At 38.4% G+C, this 24,477-nt stretch overlaps 1 protein-coding gene across 1 annotated transcript in view; it reads left to right on the top strand.

The window, feature by feature from the left end:
- The window catches only part of ablim2 (actin binding LIM protein family, member 2), a 67,471-nt gene extending 44,308 nt beyond the window's left edge, over positions 1-23,163 (top strand). The window contains exons 15-23 of the mRNA XM_084924640.1: positions 3,209-3,316; positions 6,573-6,626; positions 9,789-9,826; positions 9,999-10,098; positions 10,174-10,232; positions 13,669-13,729; positions 15,181-15,188; positions 15,308-15,388; positions 21,237-23,163. Of these exons, the coding sequence (XP_084780766.1) occupies positions 3,209-3,316; positions 6,573-6,626; positions 9,789-9,826; positions 9,999-10,098; positions 10,174-10,232; positions 13,669-13,729; positions 15,181-15,188; positions 15,308-15,388; positions 21,237-21,350 (623 nt within the window). The 3' untranslated portion in view covers positions 21,351-23,163. The remainder of the gene's footprint in view (positions 1-3,208; positions 3,317-6,572; positions 6,627-9,788; positions 9,827-9,998; positions 10,099-10,173; positions 10,233-13,668; positions 13,730-15,180; positions 15,189-15,307; positions 15,389-21,236) is intronic.
- Positions 23,164-24,477: the final 1,314 nt, after the last annotated feature.

A 24,477-nucleotide genomic window follows, 5' to 3' on the forward strand; every position in this document is an offset into this window, starting at 1 on the left:
TTCTAAAAAGAACAGGCCAGCATGGCTTGGGTTTGCAAAGTTGCATTTGAACAAACCACAAGACTTCCAGAACAATATCGTTTGGACAGATGAGATCAAAGTGGAGATGCTGGCCATAATGGACAGCATGCAACAGGAAAATGATCCCAACAGATTGGTTGAAAAAGAAAAGAACCAAGGTGTTGCAGTGGCCCAGTGAAAGTCCAGACCTCAAACTGTTAGATATCTTAAGAGAGCTGTGCATGAACAAATACCCACAAACATCAATGAGCAGAAGCAGTGGTGAAGAGAAGCAGAACAACATTTTTCTTAATAATGCGAGATAAAGTAAAAAAAATTAAAATAAAAATAAAATAAAGAGTGATAAAGTGCTCATGTGCTCATGTGTGTGTTCAGTTTTTCACAGGACTGCATCAAGCCCTGTGAAAACTTTCTTTTTCATATCATTACATCTGCAGATGTTGTCAATTTTTCCGCAACAGGACCCAATAAAATGTTCCATGACACGGTTTAAAAAAACCACTTGGCTTAATACCACCAGTAATCAGTTGATTCAGCAATAAAACCATAAACACAAACTAGTGCACTAGTGAATGTGGAGTCTAGAGATATTCCCACCCTGACACTTTCAGGCAATCATACACGTGTATAAAAAGATGTATCACCCACAATAGATAATAATATATTAATTGATATTAATATACCACTTAACTTACCATTTCAGTTTTGCCCTACTGTACCTGCTCCATCCAATAATATGAACATTAAAACTCATGTTAGCAGTGCTGTCTGCTTGTGCCTTGGGCTGCATTTGGCTGCTGTTTTAAACGTAGTTTTATGAGCACATCCATATTTGTTTAATGGGTAAATTAATGGGTAAATAAATGGATAATTAGATAAGCTGCTAATAATTTTTTTAGAACTATATAAATTTAAGCTTGAGAAAACTCTTGTAAAATGGCATTATCAGTTTGACTTTTCCAGTCGTTTCAGCATTTAGCACTATCAGAGAGAGCCTAGTTTACTGATGGCTGAAGGGCATGCAAGGTCACAAATGCCCACTCCTTCAAAAGGCTGCACAAGGACTATTAAGCTCAAATATTTGCTTAGTAGTTTTAATTTTTAATGCAATTTGAAGAGTACTTGTAGAGTGATTTAAGAGGTGGAGACACATTTTGCACAGAAAATCCCGATCACTTGGGCCAGGGTTTTTTTTTTTTCACAGTGGGGTGAAGAGGCTGAGATGGGAAGTCTTTTATGGGGAAGATGAAAGAGAGGAGTAACACAGAAATGAAACAGACCAAGCAGACTGATCTGTAATTTGGGATCTGGTTTCCAGTTGCAGTGGCATGCAGCGTAGTGTTGCCTTAGAACTGCTGTTTGTCTTTATGCAACAGACTTGTGTTTTAATGATGTTTTATTGTAGTATTAAGACTTGCTGTCAGCTGCACTCAAGTTATCCAGATGTTTTGCTCTGCAGATTGGCCCCTATGGGGCAAAAAGTGTTTTGAAATGAAGTGACAGTGATGAAGGATATTTAGGAAAGAACCTTGTAAGGATGAAAAATGCATGTTTTCGTTTTAATCCCCAGATTCCTTGTTAATGATCCCAAGCCATCTTTTATATCTTGTTTTGTGTTATTGGTTTTTGATTAATGAATGACTTTGCCATTGTGTAATCTGTTCAGATAAACTGTAATGCATCTCCTCCCAAACTCGCTTAGCCTCGTGTCTTAGCTCCAGATGTTTGTATGGATGTTCTGCCCTACATTTAGACCCGCACTAACAGTACTATTGTGTGTATGTGTGTGTTTATGTGTGTGAAGGGGATCCACTTAGACTTGCGTGACAGTGATCTCATCCACTTGCATCCAGATCCCTGATGATAATTCCTCTGCGTCTAAGGGGAGATGAGTGTGTGTGTTCAGTCAGCTAACACTCTCACACAGAGACACAGTCTCAGTTCTTCCTCAAAGCTCTGGATGTAGAGTGTTTATTACTTTTGGCTTCACTGTTGTCAGTGACTCCATCACCCAGCCTGCTTGTGTTGTAACAGTGGGTGTGCCCTGGTTACACAGCACCCAAATGCATGCAGTCAGCAAAATGCATGTCACATTGTTACACTTAGCACATGGAAAATGTTACGTGATGAGAGGTCATCCACCCTTCAGGTGTGCTATGATACTGACTTTTATTGTCTTTTTTACATTTATATTATAAGGTAAAGACCCTACAATAATAAGGTCACTTATAATTCAAACAAAGATTTGTAGTAGATGTGTGGTAGAAGCTTTTCAACAGCTGTTTCCAAACATTTCAGCGGACTTTCTGAAACCACAGAGTAGCATAGGGTTGACAACTGGCCGGACTCCGACGGCTTTATATGTTCCAAGTAAATCGCTTGATTGGTTTTCAATAATGACTTCTACGGCATCAGAATAAATAAACTAAAAACAAGTTCCTGCTGTCCTGTGCAGAGTTGCAAGAGGCCTTTTCTATCTTAACGTGCGAGCCCTCTGACATGGCAGACATGTAAAGAACTCTGTGGACATCCCACAATTGGTACTTTTAAACTGGCCTCATACGTTGACATAATTTAAAGAAAACTCTTGAATTAATAAAGTTTTGTATTAATGTCTTTATGCGAGGTAAATTTGACTTGTAGTGTAAAGCTGGCAGTAAGACTGAAAAAAGAGTAATAGAAAATGCCAATCTGAATCCTACAGGCTGAGATGTAAGTGGCCTAAGATAAATGAGCATCTGAAACTCTACTTTGCATTTAGCTTCTTAATGATACTTTGAAAGGAAAGTACACTAGGCGACAGACATGTCTTCCTGTGCTTGGGAATCCCAGTAAATATCTAAAAATATCTCATTTGGGCTGATGAACAACATAGTGTAAGATTATTTACATTAAAGTGCTAGCAAGAATTATTTATAAATCTCATCACTTAGCAGGTAGAAGACCCAAATAACATCCCACAAAAATTTGATTATTCAGGATATAATGAATACAGACACTGTAAATGGCTGGGTTATCAAGTCACTGGATAAGGTATTATAGTAATAGCTGCATGTCTGAGCTGTATAAGTAACCTTACCATAATACTGTTTTCTGCCCCCCCCCCCCCCAATTCCTTTTTTCCCCCCTTCCTTTCCCAAAACCTTTCCCCTTTACCTTCCATACTCAATGCCCTCCACGTTTGGAGGTAGTGAAAGCGGTCGGAGTACCCCCAGCTTATCCACCTATTCCGATGGCAAATCCCCCTCATCTACTTCTACATACGTGGCTGCTCCCCGGCATTTCCACATACCAGGTAGGCCATACAGGACTGCTTAGCTCACAGCTCAGCCTACAATTTTCACATCATACCGCTTTAGACAATAGGCCATCATTAACTGTAGCCATTATAGAATCCTGATCAAACTAAACTAAACTAAACTTGCTGTAATAATCTGTTGTGAACTTAGGTGCAGGTTAGATTAACTGCAGCAAAGTTAAAATCTCAGCCAGTGGAATTCACACACTTTGGGTGTCTAGTTTGTCTTATTCATTTATTTATTTATTTATGTATATAAAATGAAATTAATTGATGCAATTTCTTTCCAGTAATTTGCACAGAAAAGCTTTTGACACTATTAAGAAGATCAAAGACATAGAGCTCAATTATTATTTGAACAAGTGTCAGTGTCTCTACAGGGAGTGCAGAATTATTAGGCAAATGAGTATTTTGTCCACATCATCCTCTTCATGCATGTTGTCTTACTCCAAGCTGTATAGGCTCGAAAGCCTACTTCCAATTAAGCATATTAGGTGATGTGCATCTCTGTAATGAGAAGGGGTGTGGTCTAATGACATCAACACCCTATATCAGGTGTGCATAATTATTAGGCAACTTCCTTTCCTTTGGCAAAATGGGTCAAAAGAAGGACTTGACAGGCTCAGAAAAGTCAAAAATAGTGAGATATCTTGCAGAGGGATGCAGCAGTCTCAAAATTGCAAAGCTTCTGAAGCGTGATCATCGAACAATCAAGCGTTTCATTCAAAATAGTCAACAGGGTCGCAAGAAGCGTGTGGAAAAACCAAGGCGCAAAATAACTGCCCATGAACTGAGAAAAGTCAAGCGTGCAGCTGCCAAGATGCCACTTGCCACCAGTTTGGCCATATTTCAGAGCTGCAACATCACTGGAGTGCCCAAAAGCACAAGGTGTGCAATACTCAGAGACATGGCCAAGGTAAGAAAGGCTGAAAGACGACCACCACTGAACAAGACACACAAGCTGAAACGTCAAGACTGGGCCAAGAAATATCTCAAGACTGGTTTTTCTAAGGTTTTATGGACTGATGAAATGAGAGTGAGTCTTGATGGGCCAGATGGATGGGCCCGTGGCTGGATTGGTAAAGGGCAGAGAGCTCCAGTCCGACTCAGACGCCAGCAAGGTGGAGGTGGAGTACTGGTTTGGGCTGGTATCATCAAAGATGAGCTTGTGGGGCCTTTTCGGGTTGAGGATGGAGTCAAGCTCAACTCCCAGTCCTACTGCCAGTTTCTGGAAGACACCTTCTTCAAGCAGTGGTACAGGAAGAAGTCTGCATCCTTCAAGAAAAACGTGATTTTCATGCAGGACAATGCTCCATCACACGCGTCCAAGTACTCCACAGCGTGGCTGGCAAGAAAGGGTATAAAAGAAGAAAAACTAATGACATGGCCTCCTTGTTCACCTGATCTGAACCCCATTGAGAACCTGTGGTCCATCATCAAATGTGAGATTTACAAGGAGGGAAAACAGTACACCTCTCTGAACAGTGTCTGGGAGGCTGTGGTTGCTGCTGCACGCAATGTTGATGGTGAACAGATCAAAACACTGACAGAATCCATGGATGGCAGGCTTTTGAGTGTCCTTGCAAAGAAAGGTGGCTATATTGGTCGCTGATTTGTTTTTGTTTTGTTTTTGAATGTCAGAAATGTATATTTGTGAATGTGGAGATGTTATAGTGGTTTCACTGGTAAAAATAAATAATTGACATGGGTATATATTTGTTTTTTGTTAAGTTGCCTAATAATTATGCACAGTAATAGTCACCTACACACACAGATATCCCCCTAAAATAGCTAAAACTAAAAACAAACTAAAAACTACTTCCAAAAACATTCAGCTTTGATATTAATGAGTTTTTTGGGTTCATTGAGAACATGGTTGTTGTTCAATAATAAAATTATTCCTCAAAAATACAACTTGCCTAATAATTCTGCACTCCCTGTATTAAGCCAGTGGGTTCTTCTAAATGGCCCGAATCAGCTTGATGAATGCCACCAGTAAATAACTATGCCATGTAAAGCTACATGTTCTGCTGCATTTGTAGGATAAGTTTCATTTCCAGTTATTTCATACATGAGTTCAAAGAAATCCATAACAGCAGAGGAAAGTTTGTCTTTACCTGGACGGAAGGCTTTGAGGACCAGGCAATTGGTAACATTGGCAAGATTCTTCTTACTCATAAAAGAGACACTAATTATAAATTTCACAGGATTATTATGGTTTTTTCATGCAGACTATTTTTGCACATTACTTCTTTATGTTCTGTTAGGCTCTTGGACTTTAATTCACAGTGTTCTTACTGTTTACTAATTTCAGAATAACTGCACAGAAATAATCAAACAGCAGTGACACAAGATCCCAACATTTGGAAAAGCAGTCACATTTTAACTGTGTTGTCTTCGCTGTTTCTCAAAGAGGGAAATGGAAAAATAATTCCCATTGTCAATTATACTGTCAGTCATGGAGAAAGGGGAAAAACCCCTCATGCTGGAAGCAAGTTATCCACTTCATGGCTTTCACAGTCATTGCTCTTATTGCTTTTATATGGATATTGTTTCAAATGCTGACAGGCACTGAAACAATCCAGAAAAATGACCAGCATCTGTTGTTTTATTGTGAGTCCTGTTTCTGCCGTGTCTTAATGTGTGACAGTCGTTACTAAGCATCTCCATCAGAGGCCTAGACAGGTTCACTGACACTAAGATGGATTAGATCAGCTTTAGGGGATAACACACAGTCCTCATCATTCTGCAGAGGTCCTTTATCTAGCACTGCAGTGTTTGCAACAATTCTTGAACAAACCTTCAACTTTGGGCTTATGTTTAATGTTTATGTTATTAATTTAGATGCCATTTTTTAATGATTTTATTTGAAATTTTCTCAAATCTGCTAATACAAGTGGACTTTTTGATGCCAGAGGATTATGTGTGGCTGCTGATTTTAATCTTTCAGTATCATTCAATTGTTCTGCATCAAATGACCCGCCATTCCCCTTAAACAGTGACCAATAAATTTATGTGTTTTGAATATGTTGCATGAATTTAAAATTGCTGATTTATCTGAGGTGCCAAAATGAAAATGACAAATGACTTGTGTTGAATCAGCTTTCCTGTTCCCCCGTTTGCTTCTTAAATATATCTCATCCCGCAATAACTGCTAACTCATGCTTCTTTTTCCCCATTTTCTCTTTCTTTCTCTACCCTGCCCATGTTGGCTTCTTCCATTTTCTTTCTTCTGCTCTGTTCCCATCTTCAGAGACTATGGTCAAAGATAATATCTATAGAAAACCCCCCATCTACAAACAGCATGGTACAGTCCACTTCGTCCTTAACACTTCTTTATCTGGTCTGGTCTCTGCACGATGTGTTGCATGCTGCCTGTCAGTCACGTCATTCATTCCAGTTCTCCTCCTTTATGTTCTAAGAACTGCGCTTGTCTAGAAGGCTCTATGGATCTACATGCATAGAACTGGTGTACTTCACCCAGAATCCATGATTGTTGAACAATTGGATGGTGGGCAATGCTATGGCAATTTAACAACAAAATATAATAATCATTTTAAAAAACCCTCAAAGTTTCTGATCAAACATTTTAGGTGTGAGTTACATGATGCTACCTACAGTATGACCCTTCTCTGAGAGCAGATGGCCTTGCTTTTACTAAAACCCAATTGGATATTCTGCAGTGTAAAGGTGTGGATGACACGTCTCTTAGTTTAAAGGCTTACAGATGCAGAATATTGCAGTGGATCCCAGAGAATTCCTGTAATCCAAGCAGTGTGTCATGAACAGTGCAGTTTGCATTTCATTGCAACACAACAGATAAAATTCCTGCTGAAATGTCAAACAGAAAATCAAATGTATGATTTAGGAAAATTTATTATTCTGGATATTTACTGTTTAGTTTCTATATAGTTTGAATGCCTTTCTCCATTATTTTGTTACTTTTTGTTCCTTTAAGGAGAAACAAGTATTTAATGTACCTCTCTATGTTAGCCAGTGTTTCAGAATATGTTAACATGTTTGCCTAAAATTGCTTAAAAACTTCTATGACTTGTGTTCACTGTTACCGAAATCATTTACCGCAGGCTTTTGGGAACTATCCCATTTAATGATAGGTCTGGCACCTAAAGGATAGAGTATGTTAAATACAGTGTTGGTCAAGTTACTTGAAAAAAGTGATTAGTTACTTTACTACTTATTTACTTACTTAGTTACTTTTTAAAAAAATTAAAAAAATAAACACTCTGAATAGGTAATAAAGAAAAAGACCTTTCAGCCCAATTCTACTTTTTCTACATAATCCATCATATATAATGGAGTCAAATAAAAAATGTATTTTTAAAAATTATTTTATTAGTTTTAATCTTTTAACTTTATGCACATTGCATTAAGAAAATTGTTACACAATGTTATAATTTATTTTTTACCAATTTTAGAAATACCCCTAATTTCAATATCTCACACAGTGAAACATTGATTATTCATCTTCCTAATCCAAACTATGTGGGAGTGGAGCTGTTTGGGATTTGGGCCCATGGGTGTTTTTTGCTCATCCTGTTCCTGCATGTGTGCACTCATTCCACCAGCTCATTGGTTGGTTTCATTGGTGATGCTGTAACTGTGTGTACACTGTGAATGGTCAGGCACATGAATCATGTTGTGTTAGTATGTTCGGTTAGTATGGTGAAGTGTCTCTGTGTGTCTCTACCCTAATCATTGTGTTGTGTACCTAAATTATATTTTTTGGTCTACACTTCTAGTAACCCTAGACTATGTTGCATACTTTAAGAAATCTAGTCTAACTTCACAGGGTCACCCAAAATGCATGAACACGGGACTCCAAGGAGCTAATGTCACCACTACCACACAAGGATATCATCACTATCAACAAGTAACAGTGACATGTAAATCAACTAAACTGGCTTGTGACAGCTAGATTGGAAGCATTCAAGCAGACATTAGATCACTGACAAAGTGTACTGTTTGCCAAAAAAAGAAAAACAACTTTACTGATCTCCTAACTGCCTTTAAACTTGTGATGTGTTTTAGCTTAAGTTCATTTTCAGTGGGCTACACCTACTTTGTGGGAATTGGATCCAGGTTTTTTAGGGGTCATCTCTAAAGTTTTAATGTTTTACACACTCTTGCGTATGAATTCACTTAACATCATAATGTCAGTATGTCAGAAACATCACAAATAGTTCCACATGCTAATATGATAAGTTTACAACAAGGCTGTGACCAACACATTTTAAGATTTAGTTTCTCTTGGCCCCACAACCTGAAGATGTACATTAATTAACACTGCATTGGGCTATCAAGTGCCTATACTCCTGAAATTGTCTTGTGTTGCAATGCATTCTAATAAAACAGCTACTAGCCTGTTCCTCACTATGACCTCAGTCACACTGGCTTAGATACCATCTTTTATGGCCCTGCCAACCAAGATGAAATTTTATGAAAACACTTGCTAGCGCAGAGATAATAAGTGTGACGCAAATAAGAAAAAGAGAATGTTTGCCTTTAGAGTAAAAGTTGTGCGTCACAGTTTTAACTTTTACTGCGAAGTTCTTTTGATTCTGGTTTGTGTTGCACCTGTTTTTGAGTCGGAGAGTAGCTGACAGTAGTTGACTTCTTATCTCTAACAGCAGCCTCCACTAACTATTCTCCAATAGATATTTTTCCCAAGCAATCTGTGATTGCCAGGAGGTTGCCAATTGGTCCCAAGCCCTTTCTGACAGAGGTCATGTTGAAAGTTTTGCTATTCGGCGTTGCTTTTTTCAGAATTGTGAAATCGTTAACAGAGAGATTAAGGATGAGTATATAACAATACTATTACTTATAAGTAAAAGTAATAAAATAATGTTGCACTTTGTGTTTTGCTTCCAGATGACGGTTTATTTATTTCAGTATTAACTAGAGGACTGGAAAATTAAATTCACCAAATACAAAGAGTTGATTCTTTAGAGGAAATTGTTGCCCTTGGCCATTGACACATAAATTTGAAAGCTGAAGTTTGGTTCTTGAGTAAGATAGATTGTCAAAGCAACATTACGATTCTCTTCTGGCACAGTAATGATTCACAGGAGAGTTCATGGTCATCTGTCATTTAGCAAACTGGTTATAAATGTAAAAGAAATGCTTTTGGGGGTCAGATCTAGCCATTTCTATCTATCCTCATGAGACAAGGGATATACATACAGAGTTTTATGGTGACTAGACTTGTAGATGGCCAACAAGCCAATGTCCCACAGTGTACAGTGTAATCCTTTAGTTAAAGTATGAATTTTCTCCATTTTTGTAACATTGTGCTTGTGGAGCTCCCTGTGGATGCTCTCTGTGGCCGATGATGTCATGCAAAGGGGTCCAGGGATTAATAATGGTGTTAATAGTGCAGCACAGGGGAGCCGAGAGAGAGATAATCCAGCACATTAACTGTCACGTCATGTAACATCTGACTGTTTTACAGCTTCTAGAACATCTTGGCAGGATGGTGAGGATAGCAAGGTGGGTCTGTGTGTACAGTCTTTTCATATCTGTCTCTCTTCAAGTCATTTTCTTAAACTTTACAAATGCTGTACATCCATTCACTAATTTACTAACTCATACTTTGCCATCATCCATCACCTCTTTCCATCTTTCTGTCCTTTTCTTTCTGTCTCTTACTTTCTCCTTGTAGAGGACCAGTTGGATGATTTTGAAGAGTGAGATTGATGGTCAGATCGACATCGACCCCCGCAAATCAACCTGCAGTCTGCCCACTGACACTTCCCAACCTAGTGAGTATCTATTAACAAGCTAGATGCTGAACTAGAGCTGACATAAATGAAAATAATTGTCTTTGCTTTTTTTAGATTTCCCTTACAATAAGTCTGCATCTTTACCTGGCTATGGAAGAAACGGCATCTACAAGGTGAGCAGACAGATTCTGATATAGAATGGCCATCAAGATGCACAATCTCAGATCTTTGGTAGATCAGCCAAAGATCTTATTTTAAAAGTGTCTAAGAAAGTCAGGTTTAATTTTTTAACAGGACCTGTGTTGCTGAGACTTAGCGCTGGAAACTCCGAACACTGAACAGTTAACGGTTAATGCCTAGCACCAAACCAATTCACATTTACAGATGAGATGTCCTCACCATAGTTTGGTGCTTCATTAACACTACAGTCGCACTAGGGAAAACAGTGATTGGAGACTGGAGCATGACCAGAATTACTGTGACAATGTGCAATACACTTGCAGTTTTGTTGCCTTTCAAGTGGTTGCTTCGAAAATGGAGACCAGGTTTGTGACCACTCGCAGTCATTGCTGTCTTCAAAGCTATTTTGGTGCCTCAACATGGTGACTGGGATAAATCAGCAAAAATCACAAATATTTTACTGTCTGTTGCAAATTTCATGCACACAAATTCACATTAACTACTTACGTTCAGTGATCAGTAAAATTTTCACAGATCTGAAACAGAATTTCCTTCACAAATAGTGACAGTAACTGTGAAATGACAGACTTTGCTTGTATGTAGGAATACCAGCTGACTCAAGTCCCCTCTGGCAAAGAGAGGTAAAACAGACAAGCTGCGCTTACTGACACAGAATGACTCAGATTAACTATAACGTGTTGGAATTCTGTTTGTGTTTTTAAATTAAAGCAGTAATTTTCAAAACCTTGTCAATGGTTCTGATACTGACTGCAGTCGGCTCAAGTCAGAGCATAGTTGTTTAGAGACAACTTGCCTTCTACCAGGCAACCTGGCAAACACTTCACATTGCAGTCACCACAACTACTTGTGATCAGTGATCAGATTTGAAAAAATACATTCAAATCAGTACCAACAATGGCTCCTACTTGCAATGAAGTTGCCATCCTGTTTCTACTATAGTTTAATTGAGCAAATATAGAACAAATAGATGTCTGGATCTGGCAGCTTTTGCCATTTAGACCACTAGCTGGTGCTGTTTCCCATTCAGGGTCTCCATTTCTATGTGATAACACCATGGCTCTATCAAACCAACACTTTCCAGCCTTGTATAGCCTCCCACTCACTACTAATCAACTCAGGAAACCTCAGAGTAGCATATAAACCATTTAAATGTTTTGCTCTACCTTAAAAATCAACCTCCCTTTTCCCACAGCTTTGGTATCAAATTTCACAGGGCCAGTCAGTACCATTCAGTCCACACAGGCAGTGCTCTGGTTTATTTAGGACTTTGGGGGTAGTCTATGAGCCACTGATGCAATATAGCTGCTCTCCCTCGGTGTTTGTTGATGGATAGAGGACAGGCAGACAAAACAGAACAGAAGAGGAAATGAAAGCTCAAGAGCCACAATAGAGTCATGGCAAACTATATTGAACATGCTGAAATTATTGTTAACACGGTGGATCTAGTGTGCTACAAGTACAATCAAGTGAATGAGACTTACTATCATCGGCTGATTGGAGAGTTTAGTGGTGCACAGTGAGACCAGATGTATAAAGAGACTTGGATGAGATGGTATGCTTGACACACTGCCTGCACAGAGTTATAAGAACAGAGAAAAAAATGCATGATGATTGCAGCTGGCAGGGTTAACACAGTGCAAGTCTGACGAAGTTACCTCTGGTCCGAGCGTGGTGTCTTTAACATGCTGAGTGATGTTGAAGCAGTCTAACAGTAACAAAAATTCTGTAGAAAAGGGGGAGCTGTGAGAGTCAGTATGGACAATCCCCAAGGAGTGTACGGGACACAAGGGACAAAGAATAGCTCAGAAATAAAGGTAGTTGAGGCTCTTGGGGATGGTAAACCTGAACTACCTGCAGTTGCATAAACAGCCAATGGTAGTAATAACACCATTAACACAGACTAGTGACCCCAGGATCACAGAATGGCAATGAAGTTTGTTCTGATGATGATATTCTCTTGTTGGTAGAGAACAGCTGGGATACAATGCTCAGTGTACACAAACCTCTCTTGGGAACATAATGCACATAGAAGAGGTGACACATAAGTAGGAAAGATTTCATGATATCAAAGCATTCAGGAGAGAGGATAGGAATTCCAATACTGAATATTTAATAGTTACCTGTCATACTCTAATCGTCTTTGACAGACCATAGTAAGCTAATGCAAAGTATCCAAGGAGTTTCAATATCCTGGCAAGATAGAAGCATCTTGGCATCCGCACGTTGCATTATGGGAATATAGCTTTTATATTCCTCTGTAGAGTTTTTTATGAGACAAAAGACTGATGTAGCTTTATTTGGCATGTAGCTTTAACTAAGCTACATGCCAAATATTATGTGGACACTACTTATGTAGCTAAATAGATCTGACTTGTTGAGGAATGAACTTGAGACTTGGAGAGGTTGACCTTTGATGTCTGGTACCAAGGGAGCTAATAGTGATAGATTAGGCGTCTTACGGCACATCCCAATGAGATCAGGGTGGGAACCTTTAGAGGCTGAGTAAATGCTTGGGTTGCTTGTCTCTTTCCTTGGACCATAATTCCTAAATGATAGTTTTAAGACTTTGTGCTTTGGAGCTAGTCTCAATTGGTCATTTTAGCAACTGCCAGATACTTCAAGAAATACTGTCTTGGCTTGATTTCTCAGATGTTTAGGTTGACTCTTGGTTTAGTTACAGACACCAAGAAATTCTCCGTACACTGTATATTAGTTTTCTAGCTACCATACCATATTTTTCCACTTTGCAAGCATGATGGTAGGGCATATATTGCATTTCATGTTGTTGCATGGAGACAAATTTAACATGGAACCATTAGCTTCCTGGCAGGCAAGATAGCTAATTAACTAGTTACTTGTGTCAGATGTTAGATGGTGTGGTCTGCCCTTAGCTTGTGTGTTGCAGGGCTACTACAGTGAGATAGACAACCATTCACACTCACATTTCACACCAGTTACCAGTTATGTGTATATCGTATATCAATATCCCTGCCAGTTCAGCTCCATGAATTCTAAAGGCTTGGGAAGTATCACCGAATACCAATTTATTTTCAAAAATTATTTTTCTTATTTTAAAGAATAGTATTTGTTTTTCACTAGTTTTAACACTAGAAAATGGATTACTGGACAAACAGCAAAGACTTTACAATATCGGTCCCTCCTTGTCTCATCAGTTGGCTTTCAGTCTCTCTGAGCAAAGTAATCCAAACTCCCTATCAGAAGTGTCACATCCACTTCCCGTTGCTAACTCTGAAAGAATGTGAGCAAATCAAGGGCAACAGCTTTTACTAAAAGGCTTTCAGATGAACCCTTGCTTTGATAAAGAGCAGCAGTGTTCTTGGCGGAATGACACAGAATATCTGAATTACGGTCTAACTCTGTGTTTGTTTAATGTGTGTGTTCCCGCAGGCTGCTGAGATGATGGAGGATGAAGTGGACCCAGACTCCCAGAGCTGGGGAGGCATGAGAGGTGAGAGCGGATATGTATCTTCAGTTCTCATTTAAGTTTTATCAGCAAAACACTCATATACAGCATAGCACATTACACCCAGTGCAGTCTATAGGTGTCTTTTTTAACCATGCACAATCATATACCAACCAAGACTACCATACTGGAAGGGGTTAGTAGTATGACAGTTCTCTCACCTTTCTCACCTTACTCATTCTGACAAGGCTACAGCTCAACATCCTCTTTACAGTCTAGGGCTAGCTTAGCATCAGCATGGAAAATACCAAGGTGTCTCTTGGTCTCTGTTGGTATTCTCAGAAAGTCTGTTCATTAACACGTTTAATATGCTTTCTATCCTCTAAGTTTGGGGAACCACATAAATTATCTGAGTTTTGCTTGAGAAAAACAACCAGCGAGTCATCCTGGCAAATTTATGAAAATTTATTTTCACTGTTTTTGACAGTTAATAACAGCTGAGTGAAGCTGAAACTTGCTATTTTAACTTTGAGGACTAATTTAGAAATAAATTCAAAATCTTCTTTCCTGTAAAGAGTGCATTCATTAACTTGTAAATCTGCTTTTGAATACAGCCTGGCTTTGGGAATTTAAAAACTTTTTAAATAAAGGTGTTAAGGAAGTGTCATCTGATTACTAGATGATTCACCTAAAATAGAATTTCGGTATTGTAGTTGTTCTCTTGCATGAGAACAGCATGTAGGTGGATACAGTGGACGTGGGGGTTGTTGGGAGCCTATCCCATCCTCCATAGGGCAAGAGGCAGGTCACACCCTGAACAGGGTCTGTTGCAGGGCTAATACAGAGAGCCAGACAATCACTATTCACAAGTTAACCAATTAACCTAACCCCACTAAATGCGCGTTATCTGATTGTTTTAAATGCAGTTTTCACGTTGCTAATTCACTGTTGCAAAATCTCACAGGCTCCATCCCCAAAACTGAATGTTTCCTTCTAAAAAATATTAGCCAAGTCTTAAGCTATAAAATGTACACTAAATGGACCATATCATCTTTCTGTGAGTCAGATCAAGGTTGTTTTTACAATGCCTAATAACATTACATATATGTTGCGATCAAGCATGCAGAGCCCTGTTGCTTTGGCTCCAGATCAGTTACAAGAAGTAAGAGCGAGGAAGGATGATGTCATTTTTCCAGCTCGAAAAATTAGTGCTGTGTGTTTACCAGTGCGTGTGTGTACGGTCTTGGCTGTATCTGAGGCAAAGATTGAGTTGAAAGTATTCCAACCTCATAACAGTCTGTGTGTGTGAGCAGAGCGACCATTTCTAATGCTTTTTGACGCCTTTGAAACCCAATATTTTTGAAGAGATTTGGGTTCGCAAGTGTAATTTATTTTTAAGCTCACTTATGCTAGTTTTTATAATAGCTCTGAATTCAAATAAAAGATAACTGTTCCACCAGAGTAATTTCTTCTGTCTCTGTCTTTTCCCTCCTCAGAGTACAAGGTAAGAGTTTGCTCCTACTTTGCAAATATACTTTCATATTCTTGGCAGCACTGTTAGGACATTGGATTATAATTGTATTCCCCAATAAATCTCTCACAATGCTTACTTTGTGTTGCCAGGTCTACCCTTATGAAATGCTGGCAGTGACGCATAGAGTGAAAGTGAAGCTTCCCAGAGATGTAGACCGCACCAGACTGGAGGTGAGCTCTAATCTTACTTTCCCCTCTGTTGTTTCCCTCTTTCCATCCGTAGGTTGTTAACAAACCTGAGAAAATATGAAATTTTGGCTTACAGAATTTTGTCAAGTCAAGAATTTGTGGTTTGGGTAGGAGCTAGGCAGCTCAGCCAAGTGGGATAAAAGTATCAGCAAAAGCTTATAGAAGTGCCATCTTCAATCACTTAAGTGGTGAATAAACAATAAATAAACTATTTTGGGATTTCTCTTAGTATACAGTATTGTATGCTAAAATACAAAAGGCGCTTAGAAGTGAAGTGAAGTGAAATGTAACTTACGGTAAATGAAGTGTGTGTATTTGCTATCAGGATACATAATTGTATTTATTTACTTCTCTGAAGTCCAAGTCATGATCAATAATTACCTAAATCCTAGCTCCAAACACTCACACTAACCCTCTTTTAGACAACCAAAAACTACTCTTTTGAAAAAAAAATATGTGTAGATTTTGATTTGTGTCCATTAGAATGATAGGGATGAAGGTTAGAGGTCTTTATCAGTGATGATATAGAGTGTATCAGAGAGTAAAACTGTTCTCCAAGACAAAGTAAGTAATCGTTGTAATTGACACAGAAGAAAAACTAGTTATACTTTTTCTAAAATAGTAATTTTTTGCTTTTCTCTAAAACATACGGTTAGGGCTGGGCACATCACCAGTGATGACTTTTAGAAACAGGTTAAGGTCTTGTTTTTATTTACAGTCTATGTCTGCAGACAGAAAACTGTGAAATAGTGGAATGTATGGATATGCCTCTCTTTCTTGATTTTTTTTCACAACATAAACCTACATTTTTTTATTTTTGGTAACTAAGAAGCAGAACACTACTACAGAGACACATAAAGACCGATGAATTAAACAAATGAATCTTTGAAACAAACATGCCATGCCTGTCATTAACATTACAGCACTCTGCCAAAGCCAGAGCCAGTATGGCTGAGAAAAAGACGAATGACATGCACAGTCTTAGACAGTATACAACCGACCTTGATTTTGTGGCTGCTGATAGGTTTTAAAATCTGGTGAAAAATCAGAAACCAGAGGAGACAGATCTGCAACATCGGTTTATTAATGTTTAGATTTTTAAAAAGACATCTTCAGCATTTATATATAAATGTAATGGAAGTCTTTATTTATTTGGCCTCTGCAAGAAAATTCTTCAAGTTAAAGAAATAATCTGCATAGTAGAGTACATCTGGGGATTTTATGAGAAATATAAGTATAATTTGCAGTAGTTTAATTTAATTTGGTGCCAGGTCACAGCAAGTTTAACACACATATATGTCCTATAACTATAATAAAGAAATAAAGTGAAATTGGACTTAATGTCCCAGAATAACCAATTTCCTGCTGCTGTTATTATTACACAACCCATTTAAAGATTCAAAACTTTCATTAAGTTTGAGCAGCTGAAAGAAATGAACTGTTTTTGTCTCTAAAAGAACCCATTTAAAAAAAAAATCCAATTGTGGTTTGTGTTGTGGTGCAGAGCTCATGGTTTTGCAGTCCTCGGAAGAGAGGTTTTGTCTAAAAAACATCCTCTGAAACATTTCAGTCTTCAGTAACCCCACTATGAGAGTTCACTGTGGGGCTTTCAGTTAACAGAAATATTGTCCCAAGTGGAGTCTGACCATATTGAGGTTACTGAGGATACTCAAGAGATTCCCTCTGTGGTTGGAAATACCAGACTGGAGTCCTATTGTCAAAAGTGTGTGCAGAAGAGAAACTGTTTGACCTGCGTTTTACCCACCACTGATCTTGATCCTTGACCCCAAACTGTTTTAGGTTTAGCCATACTAATCAGCAGCTAAAAAGTCAATTTTTATATGATGGAAACATATAAAAGTGATAGAAAAAAAACAAAGAAAACTATTTAAACCATACACTGCTTGTAAATAAACTCCAAAGGCAGTAAAATGTGTCTTTTCGGCTAGTCTCTCTTGAAGCTTGGGTTGCTATATTAAGTACCTTTTTTCACTATTATTGTAACCAAATATTTAAAGTATTTTACATGTATTTATTTCTGAAAATACAGAGAATCATTGTAAAGAATATTAATGTTCTTTCTTTAACCTCCTAAGACACGAACTCTTCCACGACATGCATTATTAATTTCTCTTTGATGTTTGGGCATATTGGGGCCCGATGAATGTAAAAACAAAGAATTACCAGATTTTTTTTTTTTACCTTATTTTTGTTTTTAAGAAAAATAAGAGCCACATATGAGGATATTCATTTAAAATGTTGATAAAACAGTAGCAGTACAATGTCCTCGTAAGTGGATATCAGGCCCATGTAGAGCAAATTTGAGTATTTTAGTCTAAATAACCCAAAATGTTATGTCCACATATGTGGACGCCAGGTCCTAGGAGGTTAAATATATTTAACAAAAATATTGCACATAATTAAAGGCTCAAACTCACATCAATAAGCCTGTTATGATTAGCTTGTAGTCTTAATGAAAAGTAAAAGATGTAAGTACACACTGCATGTAGTTCTTGTGCCACGGAAAAATGTAAATTTAGGAGCACAAACTGAAGTCCAGGCTATATAAAAATTATAGAAATGCAAGAAAAAAGAGTTCCAAGTTCTCTGAAATAGTAAATAGATTGATAGTAGCACTTTTCCATTTGGGCTAATTCACCCACACATTCATGCAAGTAATTTTTTTTATGCCTAAGCACTCATAACTGAAGAATGCAGACTGGAGGAGCTGGGGGATCGAGCCACTGACCTTCCAAATAGCAGACGACTCACTTCACCTCCTAAGCCAAAGCCAACCCCAAATATGCCTCCAGATATATTTGCTCATGTATTATCTGGATAAACACTGATTTAGCTAGTGTGTGGCCCTCTGTAAGGATGCCCGTTAAAGTGTAAACCCGCACAGTTAGGTCCATGTTGGAGTGGCTATAGCCCAGGAGGTAGGTCACTCAGTAATTGGAAGGTGTCTGGTTTGATCTCATGCTGCTCCAGTATAAATGCCAGAGTATCCTTGGGCAGAGAGTGTAGTCCTATACACCTCAGAATAATCTGGCTACTTCTATCAGCAGTCATGTCATCAATAAATACTATTTCCTGGTTCCACTGGCAGCTATACATGGCTATGCCATAACCTCCACTGTGTTTGACAGATCACGTGGTATGTTTCAGATCATGAGCTGTTTCTCTCTTTTCTTCATGTTTTCTAAAAACCAAAGTTTTTGCAGCCTCTCTGAGAGGTGGAATTTGGTTTTTCCACCAAAAGATGACTTCCATCTCTTTCGTCATAATCATTTCTTTGGACCTCATACTGACATTTCAGCAAAAAGCTACAAAATACAATTCTCATCATAATCTCCAGATTATACGATCTTGTTATACAATTACAAGGAAATAGGCCTCACTTGGCCATTAAACTACTTGCAGTTGTCCAGCTACTTTTGAGCCTCTGGAAATGGGGGAATGTGTATAAAATGTCTGTAATTTTGAAACAGTTGAAGCAAAACTTGTGTTAAAGTTGTTGAATTAAAGCTGAAAGTCTTTGGATTCAACCTCTTTAGCAGAATGCCATTCAGTGATGTCACACCAGGTGTTTTGCTACTGACAGCTAACAGAAAACATGTTGTGTAACATACTGAATGGCATGAGTCATTGGTTTTACAGTTACACACAATAATATTATCACAGTATGTTGTTGTTGTTATTGGTGGTGGTGGTGATATGAAATGGGGAAGAGTATCCTCCTTTTTCATATCACCAGTGTCATTATCCTGTCAATTTGGCGGATGAAAAATTTAAGGCACCTGAACATTTTTACCTCGGGGTGAAAACCAAACCTTCTGTTTGCTGATATAAACCAGGTGATTGGCTGTTTCACAGAAATAGCTTTACCTAGCTCTTCATAGTGGGTGATCGTGGCTCAAGAGTTGGGAGTTCGCCTTGTAATCGGAAGATTGCCGATTCGAGCCCAGCTCGGACAGTCTCGGTCGTTGTGTGCTTGGGTGGTGGTGGTGGTTAGAGGGCTCGGTGGCGCCAGTGTCCGGCAGCCTCGCCTCTGTCAGTGCGCCCCAGGGTGGCTATGGCTACAATGTAGCTTGCCAGTGGGTGGATGACTGGTTGTGTAAAGCGCTTTGGGGTCCTTAGGGACTAGAAAAGCGCTATACAAATACAGGCCATTTACCATTTGATCACAAAAAACACACACCTGCAGTGCACAGTGCAGGAAACATTTTATAATAAAGCTACCTACGCTCTGTTTCTGCGTTTAAATCAATGCCATGCAAGTTTTTGTTACGCTTTGTTTGTGTGTGTTTTTTAGAGAGAACAACATGAGGTTTTAGGATAGGAGTTTTGGTTGGAAATACTTATAAGGGATAAAATTAAAATTACTGTATTAAACATCAAGACAGAAGGCAATATTATGCCTGTTTACTGTGTGTGCACAACACAAACATGTCAGGATGTCCATCTAATATATGTGTCCAGGCTTAGACATGAAGCTGATACAGATTAATAAAAATTATGCTGGCCAAGATCCAGAGATAATACTGCTTCAGTTAGAAATGAATTTATTGTTCTATTGATTAATCAGTTTGAGCAGCTCAATGGCAACACATTGCATAGCTTGCACTGCTGTGAAGGCACCCTTAATTCTGAGTGATACATGTGTTCAAGCAACACAGGTTACTCTAAGGTCATCATGGGAGTCACCCAACAGCCTACACCTATTACAGCATAACTAAGGAAGGATTCAGGGTCACCTGATCCAGCCCTAACTATATGCTTTAGCAAAAAGGAAAGTTTTAAGCCTAATTTTAAAAGTAGAGAGGGTGTCTGTTTACTGGATCCCAACTGGAAGCTAGTTTCACTGAAGAGAGACCTGAAAGCAGAAGACTCTGCGTCCCATTCTACTTTTAGATATCCTATGAACCACAATTCTGCAGTCTGAGAATGAATGATTGATACTATAAGGTCTTTAAGATAAGATGATTTTTCTCATTATTCAAGACTTTTTATGTGATGAGAAGGATTTTAACCTTCTAAGACCCGAACTCTTCCATGGCATGCATTATTAATTTCTCTTTGATATTTGGGCTGATTGGGACCTGATGAATGTAAAAACAAAGAATTACCAGATTTTTTTTTTTACCTAAATTTTGTTTCTACGAAAAATCAGAGCCACATATGAGGATATTCATTCAAAATTTCGATAGAACAGTAGCAGTATAGTGTCCTCGTAAGTGGATATTAGGCCCCTGTAGAGAAAGGTTAAGTCTTTTGGTCTAAATAACCCAAAATGTGATGTCCACATATGTGGACGCCAGGTCCTAGGAGGTTAAATACAATTCTGGATTTAACAGGGAGCCAATAAGGAGAAGTCAAAATGGTTAGAATCTGCTTTTTTTCTAGTTCCTGTCAGTACTCTTACTGCAGGATCAACTGAAGGCTTTTCAAGGAGTTTTAGGACATCTTGATATAAATGAATAGAATACACTAGGATAGAAGTAATATATGCATGAACTAGTTTTTCAGTATCGTTCTGAAAGAAAAAGTTTATAATTTTAGAGAAAGTGTGCAAATGGAAGAAAACTGTTGATGACAACTATTTTGCTGAGTTTAAAGATGTATGATCTTTACGGTAAAAAATAAATAAATAAAAGTACAGTTGTGGTCAATATGTCTGAACATCTCTTCACCCACTCTGCTTCTTTATCATTAAAACGCTAACCACCACCAGTGTTTCCTTTGGTTATAAGGGTCACAAGAAGCTGCTGGTATTACTGTTGTCCACTCTAAATAACAATGTTTTTTCTGCCACAATTTCCTAATCCAGAGACATCTATCTCCAGAGGACTTTCAGCAAGTGTTCGGCATGACCCTGGAGCAGTTTGACCGCCTGGCTCTCTGGAAGAAGAACGACATGAAGAAGAAGGCACGCCTTTTTTAGACAGAAAAACAATGCTAAACAAAATCTCAAAAAGTATCGGGAAGAAAACAAAATACAAAAAAAGCCCCATCGGAAATATCTATATATGCACCACCGTGATACTCCTTCTTCCTACTTTCCACCTCTAAAACGCCATGCCTGTGAAGCCACAGAGGAACCCTGCGAGGGCACAGTTTCACAAAGCTGCGGCGGGCATCTATAGCTTTTTGTATGCAGTGTGGTCCAAATGTTTGACTGACAACCTTATGGAGATTGAGGAGCTGTGTTTGCATGGCCTGTGCTGATGCTCCTTGCCTCCTATGTGGTTTTTGCATCGACCCCTGACCCTCCCATATGCCAGTGCTTTCATACTCCATAAAAAAACAACAGCTTTTTCCAGTTCTCATGCAGGCCTTCCTCCAGGTTTCTGTGGTTTGGAATGTTTTATGTGCACCTTCTTTTAATCTCAGTATTGACTTGTTTCTGTTTCTGTACAGAGTTTGTTTTCTCTTTGTGAGGTTTTGCCATCTTGTCTCTTTCTACATATCACCTGTTTGCTGCGCTGCCTTTTCTCTCTTGCTATGTCTGCTCCTTGCAATAGGTTACTGTTACATATTCAAGACAGTTCATTTTTACACCCTTGCCATTACATTAGGACAGTGAAGAGACTGTAGACATTCACTGTTCAAGCATGTCAAGGTCAAAGACAGGGATAAAAAAACAAAAAATATGTGATCTTTTACTTCAAAACTGTCAAAAACCACCTCATCATCTTTTGTTTTTGGTTTTCCTTCTTGTTCTATTCAATCAGAGAAGTTGGCTACATAGTTTTGATATGCGTGCTCTGGTACATTTGAATGTGGCTCCATATCTCACGCAAGCCTCTCATAAATCAGGCTAGATAGAGTAGCCAGGGGCTGGATAGCAGCCACAACTCTGAATCACAGTCAGCGAGAGGAAGAAAAGGAGGGGTAGAATACAGAAGGTTTCAGGGTGTACAAACATGTCAAACATGCTGCATTGCTAGGGTGATGTGCACTCACATGAAAAAAAACAAAACAAATACAATTATTTTTATAAGCTATTTTTGACTTCTGAAAAGGATCATTAAACCAGTCAGGAGGATGCAGCTGAGAGAATCATCTTTTTTCATTTTTTTTTTGAACAAAATAAATCCTTGCAGACTAAGCTTCACATAACTGCAGCAGACTTAAGCTGAACAAGAGAGGTTTTGTTTGATTTTAAAGTCAATACTCTAACTGTATTATATCTTCTCAGCTAGAGAGTTAACTCTTTGTATGTTTGTTGTTTGAAAGTATTGTTGCGTACAGTAATAAAGCTACACATTCAAGCTTTGCTCGACTTTCTGGACCGTAAATCGATCAACTTGCCAACTAACATACTGTAACATGTATGTAAACATATACTGGATATATATCAGATTTATCTGTCTGCCATGGTGTATAACTCTTAAGGCATGCATGAGGATGGGAAATGGGGTTTGTCAACTGACCTCATATAAGAAATGAATGACAACATTATCATAAATGTGTTTTGAGTGATTGATTCTTTTCTGGTCAAATGAAGTGCCCAGCTCAGCTCCTTACATTAGCTTGTGTTAGGTATTTATTTAATTGCAATACCGGGGAAGGGATTTTATTTTTGAAATCTTGAGTGTTGTGTCAGGGAAGAGTGCTTTTGAAGAGAAACATATCAAATTTTGAGTTTAATCTGAGTGTCAAATGTTGCTCATGTAAGTAACACACTAACTGTTGTCATGCATTGCCATGTCTTCTTTCTAATATTCATCTGCTATTAAAGTGCTTTATCCAAACTACAGAGTCACTATGGTTTTAAGTGCTTACGATTGTGAGATTTTAAAAGCCCTTTTCTAATGGATACCTTCAAGTAAGTGGTGTGTGTGTGTGTGTGTGTGTGTGTGTGTGTGTGTGTGTGTGGGACCATTGGTAAACCTACTGCTAGTTCTTAGTATATCAGTCATAATCATTTTTAACAGCAAATATGTTTTAATGTAAAGAAAACTCCTCACTAGTTTTTCACAAAATAGGTTTATTTTATGTCACAAATGCAAGTGGTTAACATGAAAATATTAGCAAAATCTTGAAATGTCTGTCTCGTATCTTTCTCGCCCACTGCAACTAATGGTGGAAGATTATTTGGATTATTTCAATCCATTCTAAAATACTCCTTTACAAATACAAGTCTTCATTACTAAAAGTTTTAGTCATCATTTTTAGACACTAATGCAACCGTCTTAATGTTGCTGCTCATGCTGGATCTACTCACGGGATAATACGTCTGTAGTAAATCATTAGTCTATACTGAACCAATGTGTCACATTTACCACAAACAGTGTCCCTGTGGGGCTGTTTCAAGGCCTTTTTTTGAGTGTCTATTCTTTGTTCAATGTGTACTCTCGAGTGTACGTAACAGAAGCAAGACAAAGAACAGCTGACTGCTGTAAAATAAATAAATATAATAATACCAGTCCTCGCTGTCTTTGTCGTAGGTGAAAACTTTACCTTTAACATACATATTCTGATAGAGTTATGTTTATTATTGGGCTCATCACCAACTTAGACATTAGAGGATTAAGGATAACAAGCGAATTAGTAATTTAACAACTGGTAAATGTCATCTATACAAACATTTTCTCTTTTTAATAATTAATAAAAGTAATGCAAAGTCATTTCCAAGATTAAATCAGACTGTTTGTTAAAATGCTCCCTACCCTATTCGTATGCTAAAGTCACAAAATAGTGACTGGAGAGTCTGCACTGTGAACTTGCAAGGTTGACAGCAACCTCACCTAAAACATGTAAAGCATTTCCTGTAACGAAAGAAAAACTTCCTGATAAGAGAGCAACAGTAGTTCTTTATCATTTTGAGCCTATCTCTCTACTCTGTTACATATTGCACATGTACCTACGTGTGGTACTGTGTGAGAGTGTGTGTGTGGCAATTGTGATCGCATGTGGGAGCCTGTCTTGGCAGCCTCCCTAGATGCTGCCTAGCCCCTAACTACAAAAAAAAGAAAATCTCAGCTGCTGTGGCTCTAGCTGCTGGCACTGCACACCCAGAGCTCCACCAGGCAAGTGAGTTCCTCCGGACATCGTGGGCCTCTGGC

The sequence above is a fragment of the Perissodus microlepis genome, chromosome 3, assembly GCF_051167445.1.
Source record: "Perissodus microlepis isolate ML-2025 ecotype Zambia chromosome 3, ASM5116744v1, whole genome shotgun sequence".
Lineage (NCBI taxonomy): Eukaryota > Metazoa > Chordata > Actinopteri > Cichliformes > Cichlidae > Perissodus > Perissodus microlepis.